Source organism: Uloborus diversus, chromosome 1, assembly GCF_026930045.1.
Source record: "Uloborus diversus isolate 005 chromosome 1, Udiv.v.3.1, whole genome shotgun sequence".
Classification (NCBI taxonomy): domain Eukaryota; kingdom Metazoa; phylum Arthropoda; class Arachnida; order Araneae; family Uloboridae; genus Uloborus; species Uloborus diversus.
In genome coordinates this window covers 224,231,501-224,251,458 of record NC_072731.1, presented here as the reverse complement: position 1 = coordinate 224,251,458, position 19,958 = coordinate 224,231,501, and the positions used below count along the sequence as shown (strand labels likewise).

The window sequence follows — 19,958 nt, the reverse complement described above, 5'->3', positions numbered from 1 at the left end:
ACCCACAATTTGGATAATTGAATCTCTGCTTATTTTATGTATTATATACAAACATGTATTTTTTACTTTTACAAATATAAATAAAACTGTATCCCATAACATTTGCAAAAATAATAAATTTTAAAAATCAAGTAAAGGAGGACTTTTGATGGATGCAATCATTCAAGATTAATTTGAACAAATTTTGTAAGAAAAAAATACAAATATTGAAACCTATTTCAGTGCAAAAAATTTGTTTCTGAATGGCAATGGTTAACAGTTTATTCTTTTGTACATTGAGTGTTTCACAAAATTATTTCAGGGGTAGAACTGCTACTAGTAGAAAAGTTTGAAGATAACTTAACATTGTATTCGTTCATCAATGAATTAATCAAAATGGACATAGATTTGCATGCACATGTAAGTGCATTAGATTCAATTTTGTTGACTATAAGTGCCATCCACAAGCAAAACGCAAGTGCAATTGTTGCAATGAATTGAAAGAAGAGAATAATAATACTAAAAGCTCCAATATCTTCAACAAGTGATGTAACAAGCAGTAAAGCCATAAGCAGACAACTCAGTAGAACGTACACAAGCCGATTGTTTTGTAGTTCTTTGAGATTCTTCCTGAGAATAGTATGACTATTGTCAATTGCTTCAAGTCTTGCTTTAGGGTTTCCCTGATGAGCAGGTACTAGAGAGCAAAAGCAATCTTTATAAATATCTAGAAAGTTGAATGCCATATCAACTTTATTTGACAGACTTTTAATAAAATTGGTAATTTTTACATATAAGCTTAACTCTTTACCCAAATGTTATAAAGAAAAAAAATCATAGGCAAATCATTAAATTAAAAAAGATTCATATTTTCTAAAAACACAAAGGAAAGATTGATGCAAAATTCCTGAAATTAAAAGTTACTTTTTTAAAATGCCATTTTAAAATTTTCTCTAATTTCACTTATAGTTCAAAACAAACATTTATCTTTTGTTTTACTAAAACAAGAGAAATGTAAAGAAGGAATAACAATGTCAAAAAGCACAAATTAGACATGTTCTTAAACCTTTAAATTTTCTAACATCCCATTTTTACATTGGTGTTTAAAAGAGAACAAACAGCTTTCATCCGTACAAAACATCACTCAAACTTATTATATTGTCCCATCAAAACTTGAAATGGAATAAATTTTCTGCATTTTATAGATTCTTAAATTATTGCTAAAACTTTGAAACAAAAAATTCCTAATTCCAAGAAGCCTGGGAAAATTCTGCCGATTTTTAACACAGGAGCTGCAAATGGTGTGGGGGAAAAAAATAAAAACTTTATATCTAAACTTTCATCTAGTTTTGAAGGTGCTAATATTGAATTAATAAGAACAAATGCAGGATAGGGCTTTCAAAAAAAAAAAAAGAAAAGAAAAGAAAGCACTTACTAAATGATATAGTAAAGTAGAATGGAAATCAATAAATTTTAATGCAGGTGTTGTTGTTTTTTTTTACCCCCATTGATCTGTAAATTAGAAATACTTTTTTTTTTGCAATAAAATTTTAAGATATAACTAAAAATGTACAATTCAAAAAGTAAAAAGGTAGATGCAACTGAATGAATACATTTTGCCACATTTAAAACTATTTTATCAGTTTAAATCACAGGTTAACAACATACAAGTCTACACAAAAAAATAAAATGTAGCTACTTTCAGCTACAAATCGCACCTCTGAATTATAACTATAGTACTCTTCATCTAAAAAAAATGATAAATCAATAAATGAAAAAACAGAAAAGGAAGGGAAGCAAGTAATGAAGACCCATTAAGAATAATACAAATTACATTAAATTTTTCTGCCAGTTATTTCAGTCACTAATTTGATTGGAAGTAAATTTTTTAACACTTGCAAATGATTAACAGTAATAACTGATAAACTATTGTTCTCCAAAATATTTAAAAAAAAATAGGGACATGCAATACAAACCTGCTAATGACTTAAATACATGTAATTTGGCAACAACTGCTTCATGATCAGAATAAGGAATAGAAGTTCCAGGTATTTTTCCTAAGGGTGTATCACAAGAAAGGCAGTCCACATGAATACCTGGTCAAAGAGCATGAACTTTATTTTACTAAACTAATTTTTAAAAAAAAACGAATTTTAAATATAAGAATGTGTTGAAATCTAATTTTGAAACAAAACAGGTAATAACAGTTAAGCATCTGCAACGAATATACAGTTAAAAATCATGACACCGTTCGAACTAAAGCTTGACCATGGGGGATGACCTTGAAACGGAAATTTCATTTGTAATAGGTTGATTGTTATTCTTTTGTAATGGATAGGATTAGCGAGAATACGCCTCTTACTACTCTACGCTTTCTAGCTGATTCACCTGTGATAAATTATATGAATGAGTTTTGCACTTCATAGTCAAGCTTTGTCAACAAAACGTAGTCATGAGTGGAGCAATGTCTTAATTGGCATAGCTTCAAAATACATAATTAAACAATAACTTACAATAAAATTAAAATGTAATGAAGTAAAATATGTTTATTTTAGATTCAACTAACAAAATATTTAATTATTAAATTAGACAAAGTTAAAAATAATAAATTGCTTATTTTTTTAAGTTTCACATTAAACATTAATATTTTAATTTTCTTCTGAACAAGATATATTTACTATAGATGTATGTGTTAACGTCAACTGATATAAGAAAATCCCATAAACTAGTATGAAGTATCAAACTAATATGTATTTGAAAGTTAATTGAGGACTGGCATTCTTAATCATTAATTAAGTGCAGAAGCTTGTTGATTTACAAAAAAAAAAAAAAATGTGGTGGCGTCTACCGTGTACTGCTGTATTTTTTGAAGCATTATAAATTTAACAAGAAAAAAAATCTTTGAAGTTTTAGATTTAACATTTTTTTCTAATACTGAAGATTTCAAAAGAAATGTATCTTTCAAATATTTTAAGATAAAGAATTGCACTTTTTGGTGTAGGTTTTACTTTTACTCTTTTATGTTAATTTAAACTGGTATTCATTTATTTTTTTTAGTTTTATGCATTCTTTTTAAAATTGCTACATGGTCTAGCATATCACACAAAATTTTACTATAAAAGTAATAAACTCTGAGAAGTTATTTGTCAAAAGAAAAAAAAATCCTGGTTTCAGATATTTTAATTTTTGTTGAACTCTGCTTCAGAAAAAAGTAATGTAAATATGCACTTAGTAATAAAAAATTTAATAAACAATGATGTTTAAAAATAATTAAATAGATTTATTCACTATTTCATGAATAAAAATATATTTTCAAAAATTATTCATATGAAGTGCAACAAGTGGTGATAAAAATCAATTGAAGGTATTAAAAAGTGATTCTTACCACTTCCACATTTGTACAGAACATAATCTATTCGTTTTCCTTTAGGACTATGGCAGAGCTCTTTCCTACTAGTATAAATATTATCTGGATGACCACAGGTTGTCTTCAAGCATTCCTAAAATTTGTAATAAAATGTTTAGTAAACTAGTTATTCATTTTGCTTAATTTATCTATAAGTTACTTTAAAATATAATATATTTTTTAATAGATACAATGAGATACTGCTTAAAGTTTTTGATCAAATTCAAACTGTTAGGTTCATTGCTTGCTAAGAAAAAAAAAAACTATGAGCATTAAAAGGTTTTGCATAATTTTGGGAAAATATAAGGGTTCTTAAGAATATAAAATTACCCCTCCCCCCACCTCCTCAAAAAATGATACTGAAGGCTAAACAGCTGTTAATAAAATGAAGAATCCAATAAAAATATCTGAAATACGACACCCCCCCCCCTTTTTTTCCCTTCAAATTCAGATCTGTTTAGAAAACATGTATGATAACTCACAGACTAGGTTTCAAAAATCATCAACTATGAACATACCAATGCATCAATGTTCTTCTGACTGTCATAGGAATCCAACAACCCAGCATTATGAATAATGATTCGATACGGAAGATCAGTTGGTTCAGTATTAAAGTCGCCAGCCACAATGCTCAGATCAGCTGTTTCAGAAGTGAGCTGCACGAATTGACTAAATTCAAAAGCTTGAGCTACTCGATGAGGCAAATATTGATCATGTAATGCATCATATTCTGCATGCAACTGCAAGAGAAACAAAATTTGTTTATAAAATTTCAACGGTATACAATTTAGATAAATCGTGCAAAAAAAAAAAAAAAAAAAAGAAAAAGAAAAATCAGGCTGAACTAGTAAATTACAAACTGGATCAGTCAAGCATTAGTTTCTAGTCTTTAATCAAAGGTGCCCATCCATGACAATATTAATTTGCAAATTAAAAATAAGAAACAAACTACAGTTTAAAAACTGAAAATATAATTTGAATATTTCATTATATTATTTTTTTTTCCACATTCGTTTGACAAATTAAAAGTTTTTGCAACTAAGGATTGCAATTTCGAAACATTTGTCTTCCCTTCACTTTTCAAGTTTCTATGATTTGGAGTTGATTACTCTGTGTTTCTATAAGTTACAATTTTGTATAAATTTAGTGTATGTTTCAGTTTCTTTTTTTTTTGGGGGGGGGGGGTACTAAATATCATACAAAATGAACACTCATGAATTGCAATATTTTAAAAGTTACAATATGTGAAGGAATAATCAAAAAATAAATGATCTAGGCAGTAAGAAATGTGCATAGCTGTAATATGAAATGAAACATTAAAAGCCTATAGAATATTATTAATGAGTAAAATAAAATAAAATAGCGCCATTATCAACCATAAAAATGTGCAAAAGTTTTTTTTTCCTTTAGTTTTTCAAATACAGAACTAGGTTTTAATTTGTTATGATATGGGTAAAAAAAAAAAACGGCTTCTCTCGTTAAATGTGTTGTTAGAGCAGTTACAACCCACAACTTCATTTAGACAATGCAGGAACAATGGGGTTGTTTCCAAAATTTTAAAATTATTTTTTTCTGAAAGAGCATGCTGAAAAACATAGGATCTGACCATTGAAAAAATAATTTGACTAAGTTTAAATGTCTTTAAAAAAATTACTTTAATAGATGAGCTTTCATTGTTTACGCTTCTGCCAATGACATCACAAATGATGAAATGCCATTCACTGTTGCCAATCACAACGCACAATATTTAATTCGGCTTTTTACTCACATGTGTTACAACGATATGGTTGATAGCAAATGTGGAGCGCAACATTTAATTTGCTTTTTGATTATCATAATGTAGAAATGCAGTAGACAGATGCGCTAAAGTACATCATTCGTGACATAAAGACCACGCCTTATTTTCAACATTGGAAATTTTAAAACATTAATTAAAAATTAAGTGTTGGGGAAAATAAAAAATTTTTCACGCTCTATGTTTTTTTTTTCTTATTCTATCAATTTCAATGACTACTTTTGACTGAAGGAAACAACCCCATTGTTCGTTGCTCTTTCCCTTCACTATTTTTTTTTCTCTCATTAATTTATTTTTTGGATACAGTACTTTTTGAAGCAATGTTTGGTTTAAAATTAATTTTTCAATTCACATTTTAAAAAAAAATAATTATGTGTCGCAGCCGCTGTGTTCTGGTTCGTTTGTTAAGCAGTGTAACAATGCTGAAACAAGCTTAAGATTTTCATTCTAACAAATCTGAATTTAAGATTTGTTAGCTTGCTCAACAGAGCACCAAAGGTGCCTGATGGGAGGCTACTGTCGCCTCCTTACTTGGCAAATTTTATCCGACAAATTGAACAATTTGGAGACAATATTACTTTTTTTGAATTATTATAGCCTTAAATATATTTTGTCATTTTGTTTAGATATGGGTGCATTTGCATGCTCATATTTTATCATTTAAATAGAGATTTTATTCGGTAAATTGAGAAATTCCTCCCTCCCAGAATTTTAAGTCAGGACGCCCCTAATATCTTTTTCTCATTTTGACTATGAGTATCGAGACATATAGAAAAGAGATAGATATACATAGATTGACAATTAAATTAACACTAGAAAGACGGAGGGGCCTGTGTGGCCCTTCGCGTAGTTGGTTGTTTAATAACTCGGATAATATCTAACGTAACATAATGGAACTTTCTGACTTTTCATTATATGACAATATTTGAACGCTTGTTTAATCATTTAATCATTCGCCTCATAGTACTGTTAATATTGATCCTTATACCTAGACAGATGGGAGGGGCCACAGTGGTCCCTAAGCATTTTTACAATTAAAAAATTTATTTTTCCTTTCTTCTAATTGTTGTAGCATAAAAAAAAATGTCATTCACTCTAGTTCAACCTGTAACTTCCTTTTTATGCAGCTGGTTGGATATCCAAATGCTATAAACAGACTGCTTACCACCCTAACTTCATACTGCTCTTGGAAAGAAAAACTAATTCAACCTTTTGCCCAGTATAGAGAGAAAAACCAAAAAAAAATTACAACCCAAGTTTTTATTTAGTCATGAAAGATGGTGCATCGGGCATGTGGACTCACTCAGGAAGAATTTTCAAAAGAATTCACACCAAAAAATGGGTAGAGGCCAAGCTGGCCCCTTCAGTCTTTTTAGGTATACAGAAAATTGTCGTTCTAGTGGAAAACAGATGCAAATAAATAGATAAAATGCAGTAGGTTAATAAAGATGGATTATATTTATGTTACTTTAATTCTGAGCTTGGCTGACACACTGCCGTGGGTCTAAATTACTTTTAAATTTTTGATAAACATGCAGGCAGGGGCGGCATTTCATTTGGGGGGTCGAGTTTCTTAAATACGAATTACCTCAGTATGGAACAAAACACATATTGGCTAACAGCAAGTAATCACGATATGGGGGGGGGGGGCAGACTGCATAGTTAAAGAGCCCCAGAAAAGATATTTGTTGATGCAAGATATGTTTTTCAAAAATAGTATGTATCTTTAAAGAGTATCTCTGAAGGCAAACTATGCATTGAGCAGCTGAAATGTGTTTCTAGCAGAAGAAAGTGATGAACACTCATTAAATAGACACACTTAAAGTATGAGCGTAACAACGAATGTAAAATAACAAGGTATTTTCTTCTGAAAATCATGCAGCCACACTACTGCACGGGCCTCTCATAACCATTGTTACACGGAGCACACAAGAACGAGATATTTAGCTTGTATGAGGAAAGTACATCTTTCGTTAAAATTAACCATGATTCTTCATCAGTTTTTTCTGTTCTAAAAGAGGCCGGTAAAGGCTTGAAGAATTTCTAAAAATTTAAAAAACGGAAAATACTTGCTCTTGTATGGAAATGTGTCAAGTTTCATCAACCATTACGAAGAACCAGCAAGATTGTTTTTCTTCAGCGTTGATTGGCGATTTATATAACTGAATTTGTTCACTTTTTTCATTCCTCTCAAAAAATTTGGGGGAGCGACAACCCCTCTTGACCCCCTATCTGCCCCCCCCCCCCTGCATGCAGGAAGAAAAATTGTTTTACAAAATGTTTTATGAAATTCATACTTGAATGGATAAATACAGAGCTAGAAATAGATTAATTTTGGTAAAAATGATAGGGTTTAGGGGCTGAAAGTAATTTTTAAAATGTATTCTTAAAATTAATATTCATATAAAGTCACAGATTGATAACTATAGAGAGAGAGGTAGGTTAATGTAGAGATAGGTATACATATTTATAATTCTAGAGATGCATAATTGGATGGGTATAGATAGATGCACAGAGATATAGGTTAAAATAATTTTAATAACCTTCGAAAATTTATCAAGTCACCGCCAAAGATCCCTTTTTGGCGTAAAAAGGGCAATGGCATAAAAAGTGAATTTTGTAAAAGAGCGAGCTAGCATAGTGGCATAGAAAAAAGGAGGGTCCTTGGGGTCTGGACTCTACCCAAAATGAATAAGAAAATTCACAAATGAATGTTTGCCTTGAATCTCTATGCTCCTCAATTTAACAATAACTTTTTCTAGTCCCTTGACAATTATTAAATCGAGTTATAGTGTACATAGGAAAACTCCGATTTGAGTACATGCAAATTTCATTGGACCCCCTCCAAAATAAAATCCTGGCTATGTTACTGAAACAGCAAGCAGTCAACAAGGTGGTTAGTAAAGACAAAATCAATCAACCAATACTGGAAATTTTATAATCATTAATATTATAGGTGAGCAACTTACATGAGTAACATATAAATTTATCTTCAACCCATGATGAATAACTTTACAGACTCCAACAACTTTTCCTCCATACCAATCACCATGCAAAATTTTGTGTGCATAACCATTCAGTGAATATTGACACTGAGCAGAATCTACTATGCAACTTTTAGATAATATACATACACCACTTCCATAAACGCCACTGTAAGAATAGAAAAAAAAGAAATATTTTTATAAGTTGGATTTAAAAATAAAAAACACAATGAATATGAGGAGAAAAACATGTAAACAACTGTAAGACTTAACTGACACTGGTGCAGGGCTGAAGGGGGGCCACGTCAGCCTAGTTGGGAACTAAAGAGCCAGCCCACGGGGGAGGGGGGGGGGTGGATTGGAGTTCTTGTGGTTATATAAATAGTGGATAAGTTTTCAGTTTTATGGGAGGAGGGGGGTCAGTGATCAAACTGACAAGAGCTTCGCTATAGAGCTACTCTTTTTACAAATGTACTTATCATGTTACACATAAGAAACAAAGAATCTTGCTCTTATTGCTAAAAGTTACTTTTGAGTGAAACATTTACAACCAGCAGGGTGGCATACCAACATTTTATCACATGCTGAGATTAAACTAATTTTCAAAATGTATAACCATTGTCCTTTGTAGCCCGACAATACACTAATTTATTAGAGGCAGACTGGTTCAAACTCACTTTCGCCAACTGTAAATATTACTTTGCACTCGTTTTACAAATAACTTTGTCAATTATGTTCCAATTTGATTGATTTTTTCATAGGCCACACAAAACCGGTTTAAGTGTATAGTGCAAACCGTAATGTCCTCCATGACTCAGAACTATTTTCTATTACATGCATCCATGACAGCAATTTTATCAACTCAGGTTGGAAAATTTTGTATCAATGGATTCTCATTTATTGTAGTTTGAGGCCACAAATGTACAGATCAGATTGCCAAAAAGGGTTGCAAACTGCCTCAGCTATCTTATTCTTTTCCTTTTAAAAGAGCTTGTTTCGTGGCAAAAGAGTACATTTTCATAACTGAAAACTGAATTATTTCAATAATTATCAGTATCCCCATAACATAGTTTATAATTTTGAACCCTTTTGTTGAGCTTTTTTTATGCATCAGGAGAAGAGATAGGAGGAATATATAGAGAGCAACCTTACCAGAACTTCACAAGAACCAAAATAAAAGACTGATGAAACCACCTCTAAGTATTGGAAGAATGTTATTTCTAACTAATATTCAGTCATAAAGACATGTTACTACTGCTTTTTTTTTTTTTTTTTTAACTGTTAAAAAATTTGTCAGTCTCTTTTACTAGCACCTTCTTTGGTTGAATTCAAAATGTTATTTTTAAAATATTTTTTTATTAAATAAAATGAAGTCCCTTTAAAATCTGTCCAAAATGTTTAAGAAATTGGGTTCAAAAGTCAAAGACTATTCACTGCTCAAAGTTTGGTGAAATTTAAATTTGTGTTAAACGTTTAAACACAAATATTGATACTTTAGGGTTTTTTTTTTTTTTTTTTTTGTTTTTTTGTTTCTTCAAACACTTACACAAAATCTTTTTATACAGATTTCACTCATGAATAATGGCATGTGACAATATTATGAAAGGGCGTTTGAATAAGAGACCAGCAGTGGCACATTGATGCAGTCAGGTACACATTGTGCTGCACAAAAGAATTCTCCTCTCCTCCCCCTAGTTATCTGGATTCTTTCAGCTATGGTACTGAATTTCTGAGATGTGCAGTTATATAGAGTAAAATTCTCATCTTGCTATTTCAAATAATATGGAAGACATGCTTAAAAATAATCGAAACATTTTACAAAATTGGCGAACTTTTCGGTAACAATCAGATTAGTAAAAAAAATGTCACAAAATTACAAATCTTCTCTGACTTAACAAGAGTGAAATAAGCAAAATTGTAGTGACCATTCAAATTAAAATATAAAAACAAAATGTTTATTAAAACTGTATTTTCAAAGATATAATTATCTCTAAAACAAGTATAAGCATTTGCAAACAAATTATATATAAAATACATATATTCAAACAACAGAATAGGTAGTAATACTTCAATATTGCTTAAAGTTATCTGCAATTATAGCTTACAATTAAAACATAAACTTTACCTATGGAAGTAAAAAGAATATGGTAAAACATCAGCAGTCTTTTTGCATATCATTTGATAATCATCCTGACTCCAAATCTACATTTAACACAAAAGAAACAAGTTAAAATTGAATTCAAAATAGCAAATAGCTCATTTTTCTTTTACTAAACTCAAAATAAAGTCAACAAAAAGCATCTCAAGGTCAATATAGATATTAAAATAATTTGCAAGAAAATGAATTCATACCAAATGAAATATTTTACTGAAAAAAATTCATAAATTCATTCCAGGTCTAAATGGAACTTACTGAATAATAATGAGGAGTTATTATTATAATACTTGTACTTCAATTAATGCCAACAATCAACTAGTTTTGATAATATACTTTCAGTTAATCATAGCAATCAACTACCTATTATAACCAATCTTTACAAGGTTACAGATTAAATTTTACTTTTGATTGTTGCCTAAAATCCTGTATGGCATCCTTAAGGTGACCATACGCCATGTTTTCAGGTAGCCTATTCTATTGCCCACACACACAGTTGTGAAACACTGAAATGTCCTGTTTTTTGAATTGACAGAACACACAAAATGTTTCAACTGAAAGTTGTTGGGTGCTATTTTTTAAGTATTTTCTAACCAATAACTTGAATCATGCCACCTTTTGCATAGTTCTTGAACTTTTTTTGTTCTGCCTCAGTGGTTGAAATGGTATTCTCATTTATGAATAAATTATAGACTTACAAAAAACTTGTTGTGAATTGTAATTGTAAAGCAATTTTAATGGCAACAGAAGGTGTATTGTATGAAATCCTGCTAAAAATTTAATTTAGATTTAAAATCAGAATGTTCTCAAGCAAAACTATGCATTTGAAATATAATGCTAAATCTTTTTTTTTTTTTTTTTTTAAATGTTCACTTCTATTATTGTAATAAGTGAAAATTATAAAAATATGTAACGTTTTTTGTTTAATTTCAATACACACTTGTAGTTGCCTAAAAATATAGAGCGTCAAAATTTGTGGAAAGACGTATATATGGTCACCTTAGTATCCTGCTAAAAACAAAAACTTTCTTCTGGTTCTCACAAAGAAAAATAGATCCGAAATCTAGCAGTTTGTTTCTGAAAATGCTAGTTCTGGCTAGTGATTTTGCAATGACGAAAAAAGTCTAAGGTTACCAAAATGGGTGATATAGCATCCTGGGGTGCTGTAGGTAGAAACGAGGGGGATTTAAGAGTTCATTTACTTGACAGACTACAGTATGACAAGTTCCTTTCTAAGCTTTTTTACTTCTCTCAAGAATTTGCTGCCAAAGTGGCTGTGTAGCCTCGTCTATTGGTAGAAATAACACCACCTTTTCATCCTAGGTTATTTTAAAAAGCTTATTCTTTGAATACACATATTATATTCAGTGCTACAGTAGGAAAATAAAATGTTTATGGGAACTCATATTACTGTTTGGAGGGAGTCACCAAAAGAATAGTTAATTTGAACCAATTTGTACTATTTGAAACAGAGAACAAAGCAAAAATTATAGTTCTTCACTAATATGGCTATGAAAAATAATTATACAATATAATATTCCTCAGCTAAAAATGAAAAAAGAAATACAAACTTTTAGTTTTTTTTCAAAAGAAAACCCTTGTTTTCACACAATCAGATTATAACATAAATCTGAACCTTAACATTTATGAAATATTTAGAAAATTTATCCTAACGTTATTAGTAAGCTGCATGGAAATATTAATTCAGAATATTTTCATAACTTTTAGTAGGATACTGGACATGTGATTTTACTAAATAGATAGTAAAAAACATTACGAGATTAAAACACAATTGCTTCGATTATTTTCAGCTCTTAAAAGTAAAAGAGAATTCTAATTGAACTTTCTCACTTTTTCTACACTTACAGTGTAATTATTTCTGGTGCCTTTAACAATAAATAATGTGATTTCAGTCATGCCATGCACAAATTGCTTTATCTTTGTATACCTTAAAGTTTAGTTAATGCTATGAAAATAGCTTAAAATATGTTATTGATATATTTTTAAAATATTGTGCTTGTATATATCTATAAATGTAACATAATTAATACACAGACCCTAATTTCTGGGGTATGGCGTCTCCCCCGCTTACTGTTCAACAACATTGTAATATAAAGCATAACAGGACATTGTACCAAATGTTTAAGAAATATATAAGCATCTTACCTCTTGGAGAAATACAAAATCATAATTGGAAACTGCTATATGAGATGCAATTGCTTGCATTCTTTCTTTTCTATGCCTACTAATACCTACAATGCCCCTAAAAAAAGAAAATAACAGTGACAGGAAAATAGAATTATAAAAATTGTGCGAGACTATTGAATCTACAGTAAAACCTCTATTATACGAACCTCGATTAACCGTAACTCTCCTCTAACCAAAGTTGGTTTCTTTTCATTCCCCCCCCCTTTCAACCATCATCCAAAATTTTCTATTAACAAACATGCATTTGTAAAGTCCCCCCCCCCCTCTACACACACACACATTCCCTTTGTATGCAAGCCATCCTTTCCAAACTACGAGTGCAGATAAATATTTTGGAATTCCCTTTTTTAGAATTTCTTCTCGCAAGCTCAATTCTCGGTATGAGTGTACTCTTCCCTACTTTGAAAGGGCCCTGTTCTAAGCAAAAACACACCCCACTTCAAAATTTGGAAAATCGAACGTTATTGCACCCTATGATTGTAAGCAAGTGCAAAGAAGCTAACCTCTTTTGTCATCTCAAGAACAGAGAAAATTTTCATTGCAGCAGAATTTGAAAAGGGGGAGAAGTCACTTCATGTTCAGATTTTCTTTGAGATATTAATTTATTTTCCTTTATAATTTTAATTTATTTAACAGTTAAAATAATCATAATAACCGTTCAAAGACGATTCTAAATATAAAACTAGATGATTATTGATGAATTTTTAATAATCTGAAAACTTGAATTGTACGAAGTAGGTTCGGTCCCAATTGCTTCGGAAAATCGAGGTTCTACTATACTATAAAACACTTAGTCATATCAAGTAAATCCATTATTAAATCAAGAAAGTTTTATAATTAGCTCCACTTGTATTACTTACATTCCCAAGCTCAGAACTGAATGAAGCTTATTGATTAAGAGATTTCGAGGTATCATGAATAAAATATGTTATGTAACATTTTGCACAGCATAACATTGGTTTACTCATTCAAGGTTTAATACTCTAACAAACACAAAAAAAAAGGAAGAAAAGATGCACGCATCAATAATAGTTGAACAAAAATAGTGGAAATGGTTCTAGAAATTAGGTAAATGAGAAAACACTAGAAGGCTGTTTACAAAACATTATTGATCACAAGCAGTAACTTTTACTTTTTGTATTAATTGTTTAGATATTAGTAAATCAATTATTCTACTTGAACAAGTCTTACTTGTTTAATGAAATTATTACCAAGTGTTTGTGGCTTCTCAAAATACTTTGGGTAACAAAAAAAATACTTGTGGGCTCAAAATACTTATAATGTAAGTATAATATTCATGTCTAAGTGCTCCTTTGGTAAAAGTTATTGTGTACATAATTCATCAAAATCTTAAGAAAAACATGAGTTAAGTTGTTAGATTACATCAATTATCACTGATCTGCTCGCAAAACCAGCCCTAACAAAATTTGTACTTTCTCTCTCTCTCTCTCTTTTTTTTTTTTTTTTTTTGTTTTAAGAGAGACCTATGCTGCTAAAAGACCTATGCTGCCGTGCTAAGCACAAAAGTCATATCCGCAGTTGAGTTCAAAATGAAATATTGCCATTTAAAGTTTTGAGTCTCCATAAATTTGATTCAGATGCAATTTTTCCAGAATCTTTTTTCAAAATATTTCCTATTGACAAATGACCATAAAACATTACGTATTTAGGTGAAATATTTGACAAAGAGCCACACGGTGACAAAACTCAATTTTGGAAAAAAGTGTAGATACGACTTTTGCGCTTAGCAAGGCAGTATGGCATTTTAGTTGTCTTTTTTTTTTTTTTTTGCCTTTCCACTTATAAACCCCAATTGCTATCTCTGGCATGAAGTATGAAAACATCAGTACTTCCTTTGCACTCTGTTGATAATCATAGGCATGCTCACTGCACCTCAATTACTTCACCAAAACAAATAGGAAACTTATGCATTTTATATTAATTCCATACCTACAAAGCAGGGCCTAATCAAGCCAATGTGATGCCCAGGTCCTTGTAAAATTTGGTGCCCCCTCACAAGAAAAGGGAAGAACGAATGAAAATTTATCTTATTTGGGTGCACCCAAAATTATGGTGCCCAGGTCTACGTACCTACAGGACTCTGTTGTAATCAGGCCCAGCTTAGATGATTAAACATGAAGCAGCATTAACTACTAACTATATCAAAACAGTTTTGGGTTGAATCTTCAAAATTTCTCAGAGTAGAGCACCTAGAGCCCTTCATTTGAGAGCAACTTAAGCTAGGAACAGATACAAACTACAATTTTAGGGGGGGGGGCAAGTTGAGGAAGGATCCCCCCCCCCACACACACACAAACAAACAAACCTACGGTTTTCTGAAACTGCTTGGGTGTCAAAAAAAAAGCACCAAATCTACCAGGTGCCTGACCTGGGAATACCTGATAGGGCATAAACATTAAAAATTAATTTCATAAGCAGTGAAAAAAAGTAGTATTTCAATTATTTACTAAAATTAAAAGGTCTTTTGGTTCGCCTATATATTTACAAATAATGTATGGTGAATTTTCTCGCCAATTGGCTTGTACCCATGTTACGGTTCCACGTTATGATAATTTCGTATCTCGCCAATTGGCTTGTGCCCATGTTACGGTTCCACGTTATGATAATTTCGTAATTTACTCGTCCATCTTATGATAGTTTTGTTCTTAAAATTGGAATAGAAAAAGAACCACATCGAATTTTCGAAAAATCGCTTTGAGGTGCACACCTCCATGCTACAAACTAACTTTGTGCCAAATTTCATGAAAATTGGCCGAACGGTCTAGGCGCTTTGCGCATCACATACATCCTACAGACATCCAGACATCCTCTGGACAGAGAGACTTTCAGTTTTATTATTAGTAAAGCAAGATAAAGATAAAGATGATGGTTTGAGGGAAGGGGGTCAGGCTATGACCTTTCTCTCGTATTCGCGCTGGCCGCTTGACCCTTCAGTACAGAGGCACCTCCAACTCTAAAGCTTTGTGTATGATGCCTATATGTAGATAATCATCTGCACAAACAAACAAACTAACTTTTTTTTTCTTGTGCACAATATGTTAAAATATCATTCAATGGACAGCATTTCAGTGACAGTATGCCTAGAGCAGGGTTGTCCAACTGGCGGCCAGCCAACACATATTGTGCGGCCTGCCAACTTCTTATTCAGTATATTTCTTTTTTCAACATTTTATGGAATCAAAAGAAGCATCCGATACTACCATTCTTGGTCAAGCCGGGGTTCCCAAAATTTCCTCTTGATCGCTCTTTTACTCTTTTCATTGTATTGGAGGAAAAAGTTACACAGGACAGCTACAGGTCAAGTTCAAGCAGTCCTGCCGTGCACGCTGGTGTTCAAACAAATTCCTAGAGTAAGGATTGCCTCGCATGGGTGGGGGGAGACAGGGAGAAAGGAGAGAAACATTTCAGATAAGCAAAACCTGCCTGCAATTGGTTAAAAATAAAGACCCCCCCCCCCCCACTGACTCTACGGCCTTTGTTGATTTTGAAAAAGAAATTGAGAGCTTGCTCTCGTCGATTCTCTGCTCTTTTCCGTTGATAATATTGATCTGACTGGTTGCGACGAATGTTAGGTTCTCAGATAAACGTGCATAAGCTCGGATAAGCATTCCAGCCCTCGTAAAGAAGGCAGATCAACCTCAGTTTGACCCATTAAAATGTAAAAAAATTGTTTTATAATCCTTCCATTTCATTGTTTTATAATTAATAATTAAACTATTAATTATTATTGTAAGAGATAATTGTTCAACTTTTACAAACTATGACCTGCCAGGTGATCAATGACCAGAATTCTGGCCCATGGGCTTTTTGCAGTTGGACAGCCCTGGCCTAGAGTAAGGCTGAAAGGCATTTAAATTTCTCAAGCCATTTGATCATGCAGCTATGAAGCTCAGCAAAAACGTGAAGCATGTACAATAGACAAACTACTTTGAATCTAAACAGAAAGCATTTTTTGGTGCAACATGGATTGGATATCTTAGAAACTATTTAAAGAAAAAATAAAGTGAATTATATTATGAACAATGCTTTCTCTAGAATAGAAATAGTTAGTGTTTGTAGATCATTAGTTGGTAAATTAAAATAAGCATTAAACCAGCACACCAAACTTTTCTTCAGCTACTATGTTTGGAATTTGTTCCAATTTGCATACAAACACAGAGAAGTTTTGACTAGGACCAGCCTAGCTGGGCCCAGAGCCTGTTGCTGGTCGTCACATTTGTATTTGTATTTGTATTTTTTTTTAATGCACATGAAAGAAAAAGACTGCATTTCTTTCTTCATGCATTTTGGGGACAAAATGTCAACATAAACATGAGAACGCAATGACTAATACTTTTTGTATACATCTCTGCAACAGATATAATTTTTTAAACAGACAATATGTTTGTTCGTTTTTTTAATTCAAAATAAAGTCATTTAATTGAAAATGAAAACGAATCAACGCGTGTTTAACGTAAACTGAAAGGTGGCATGGATTTCGAAATTCAAACGTCGCTTACAAAAAAAAAAAAAAAAAAAAAAAAAACCCTTACACAACAAAATAAACAATCGCAAGCAATCACACAAAACAATCAAATGTGAAAACTGAAACAAAAAAAAAGAAAAAAACTCACCAACAATTTAGAGTAAATATATCCAATTTTAAATCCATCTTCATTCCTATTTCTGTATCTAGATCCTTTAGTTTATAAACAAACAATACACAAAATAGCTATTACTCGAAATCATCCAACATCTGCTGGCCAGCAAGCACATTTTTGCCTCGGAAAAGTGGAAGAAGCAGGAAACCAGGAACTGTGGAACTGAATGACGCTGCTGCTGCCTTCTGTTGGTCTTCAAGTGAAACAAGGTCACCGATGTCGGTCAAAGAACTTGGAGTATGGATATCGGGCACTTTTACTTTAGTGGTCACAAGGAAAAGTGTTTCATAAGTGAGAGTTCACATCCGTGAATGTTTTTTTTTTTTAATACTATATTATTATTCATTTATTTTTTTAAAAGAGCACCAGCCAATTACTCTTCGAAGAGGAGGAAAAGAAAAAATAACACTCTTTACCTTCTGCTGTTATGAAAAATACTAGCTGTACTCACAACGGCTGTGCTCTTGCTATAAGGTTTTAAAAAATTAATTTTAAAAAAAATAAAAAATAATAATTTGAATTTTGACATCTTGAATTCAAATTATGTTTTTCGCAATCACGAGTGTGCGTGTGTGTGTGTGTATGTAGGCATGTGTGGGGGGTATGTGTGTTTGTGTGTAGGGGGTATGTATTGTATGTGTGTAGGCATGTGTGTTTGTGTCTGCGTGCAGGTATGAGTGTGTGAGTAGTTGTGTGTATGAGTGTTTGTGTGTGGGGGGAATGTATATGTGTGTGTGGGGGGGGGAATGTGTATGGTGTGTGTAGGCATATGTGTTTGTGTCTGTGTGCAGGCATTGGTGTGTGGGTAGTTGTTGTATGCGTGCGTATGTGTTTGAGTGTGTGTACGTGTTTGTGTATGTGTGTGTAGGTGCATGTATGTGTGTGTGTATGAGTGTGCGTGTGCGTCTATGTATGCGGGTAAGTGTAGGATATTGACGCAACCTGGAGACTTTGCTCTCTAGAGGAGCAGCATATCGTGAGGCGGCCGATCGATGGTGGTGCTGCAGAGGGGGGCGGGGGGAAAATAAAATCATAGGACCTCAAAACAGTCAAGTGAGAACAATAAGCAATCGTGATTGCTCAAAAAAAAAAAAATTCTTTGAGCATATGATGTAAATTTCCTTTTCCGCTCCAAAATTAAAAGTAAAAAAAATCTGTTCCACACATAATCCCTCCATCACTTTCTCAAAAACGTCCAAAAATGTTTTTAAGTTGGATTTTTAGAGCCTCAATGGCAAAATATCTCCTGGAAATGGATATTCCAAGTACCCTCACTCTCCCTTTAATGTCAGCAAACGTTGCTGAAGGTGCATTTTTAGGCTCGAGAGCAGAAGAGCATCACCCACCCCATTTCATTCACCTAATTTCTCAACAACGGCAGAATATTTCGATTTTTAAGCTTCAATTTCAAAAAGCATTTTGGGGTCAGCACCCGAACCCTGACTTTTCTTCTCACATCATCAAAAATAGCCTAAAATGCGTTTTTACTCCTCTTACTTTCAAAAATTACTCCGAAATTTCAATTTTGAAATATTTTCGAGGGAATTTTCTTAATCTGTCAACCGTTCCTAACGTTTATAAAGATAGCCTAAAAGTGAGTTTTTAACTTCATTTTAATAAAATTTCTGGTGAGTTTTGGTTTAAAAATTTCGGATGGCCCCTCCCAAAATGATCGGCTAGATCCGTCACTGAATATAGGAATACTGCAAATATACGAATTTTATTCTTGTAAGAAGGAGCTGTGATTTCATTCCACAAACTTTTTTTTATTTCTTTTTTAGGATACTCACACAAATTTCCAATTATTTTTATACGAGAGTTTTTTTTTTTTTTTTTTGATGAAGATATTTGTTACAGAGCTGTTGCATTTTTGTTTTACGAAAAAAGAAAAAAGGTACTTTGCTAGATCACCCAACCAATTTACTTTCACTTGATATACCACACACATAAACTTAATTGTGTGGGGGCACTTAATTGTGTATTTATTGTTACTTCCTTAAACAAAAAAAGTATTGTGTATTCGCGAAAAAAATTTCACTCAAAAATCGACCTTAATTTCCATTTTACTCAACCCCGAATGAATATTGAGTCTCTTTTTTTTTTTCCGACTCGATCACACGTGCATACATACCAAAGATCTTATAGACGCCCAAAACATCCATTTTGACGTTTCCCGAGTTAATTACAACGAGTTTTCTCGTGACGTATGTATGTGCGGATGCGCGTATGTATGTAGCATAACTCAGGAACGGTTAAGTCCTAGAAAGTTGAAATTTGGTACGTAGACTCTGTAAGGGGTCTAGCTGTGCCCCCTCCCGCTTTGGTTGCATTCGGGTGTTTCTAAAGGTGTCTTTTGCTCTTTTTTGGGGGGAAATCATTGTTAATTTCGATGTAAACTCAAGTGGGGTTATAATTTGGCGGACACTTGACAATATATCGCCAGTCTTTTGGTCACCAAGTTTTGTCGCCAGCTTGGTGGTGACAAATTTGGCGTTTTTTTTTTTTTTTTAATCTGTTTCAATTTGGCTACTGTCGGTAATATTTAGAGAGTAAACTATTGAATCACGTTAAAATTACCAGTAATGGGGAAATGACATTAAATTGGAGTAAAAGAAAGTCATGTAATGCACACATCAGCTCGTTTTTATTTCAGCATAAAAGCGTATTCGGCCGTCCCATTCATCTTAGAGCCGCTATACAAGGACCTTATTTCATCTTAAATTAATACTATCACTATACATTGCTTTTTAATTGTTGCATTAGCGTTATA

General features: G+C 32.3%; 1 protein-coding gene across 1 annotated transcript; it reads right to left on the bottom strand.

Moving 5' to 3' along the window:
* Positions 1–284: 284 nt before the first annotated feature.
* Positions 285–17,286, bottom strand: LOC129218949 (putative neutral sphingomyelinase). Its single transcript, XM_054853269.1, has 8 exons — positions 17,162–17,286; positions 12,486–12,582; positions 10,290–10,366; positions 8,150–8,333; positions 3,904–4,125; positions 3,365–3,479; positions 1,956–2,075; positions 285–676 (listed from the first exon to the last, which is right to left on the bottom strand). The coding sequence occupies exons 1-8, from the start codon at positions 17,203–17,205 to the stop codon at positions 285–287; spliced, it is 1,251 nt and encodes a 416-aa protein (XP_054709244.1). The 5' UTR covers positions 17,206–17,286.
* Positions 17,287–19,958: the final 2,672 nt, after the last annotated feature.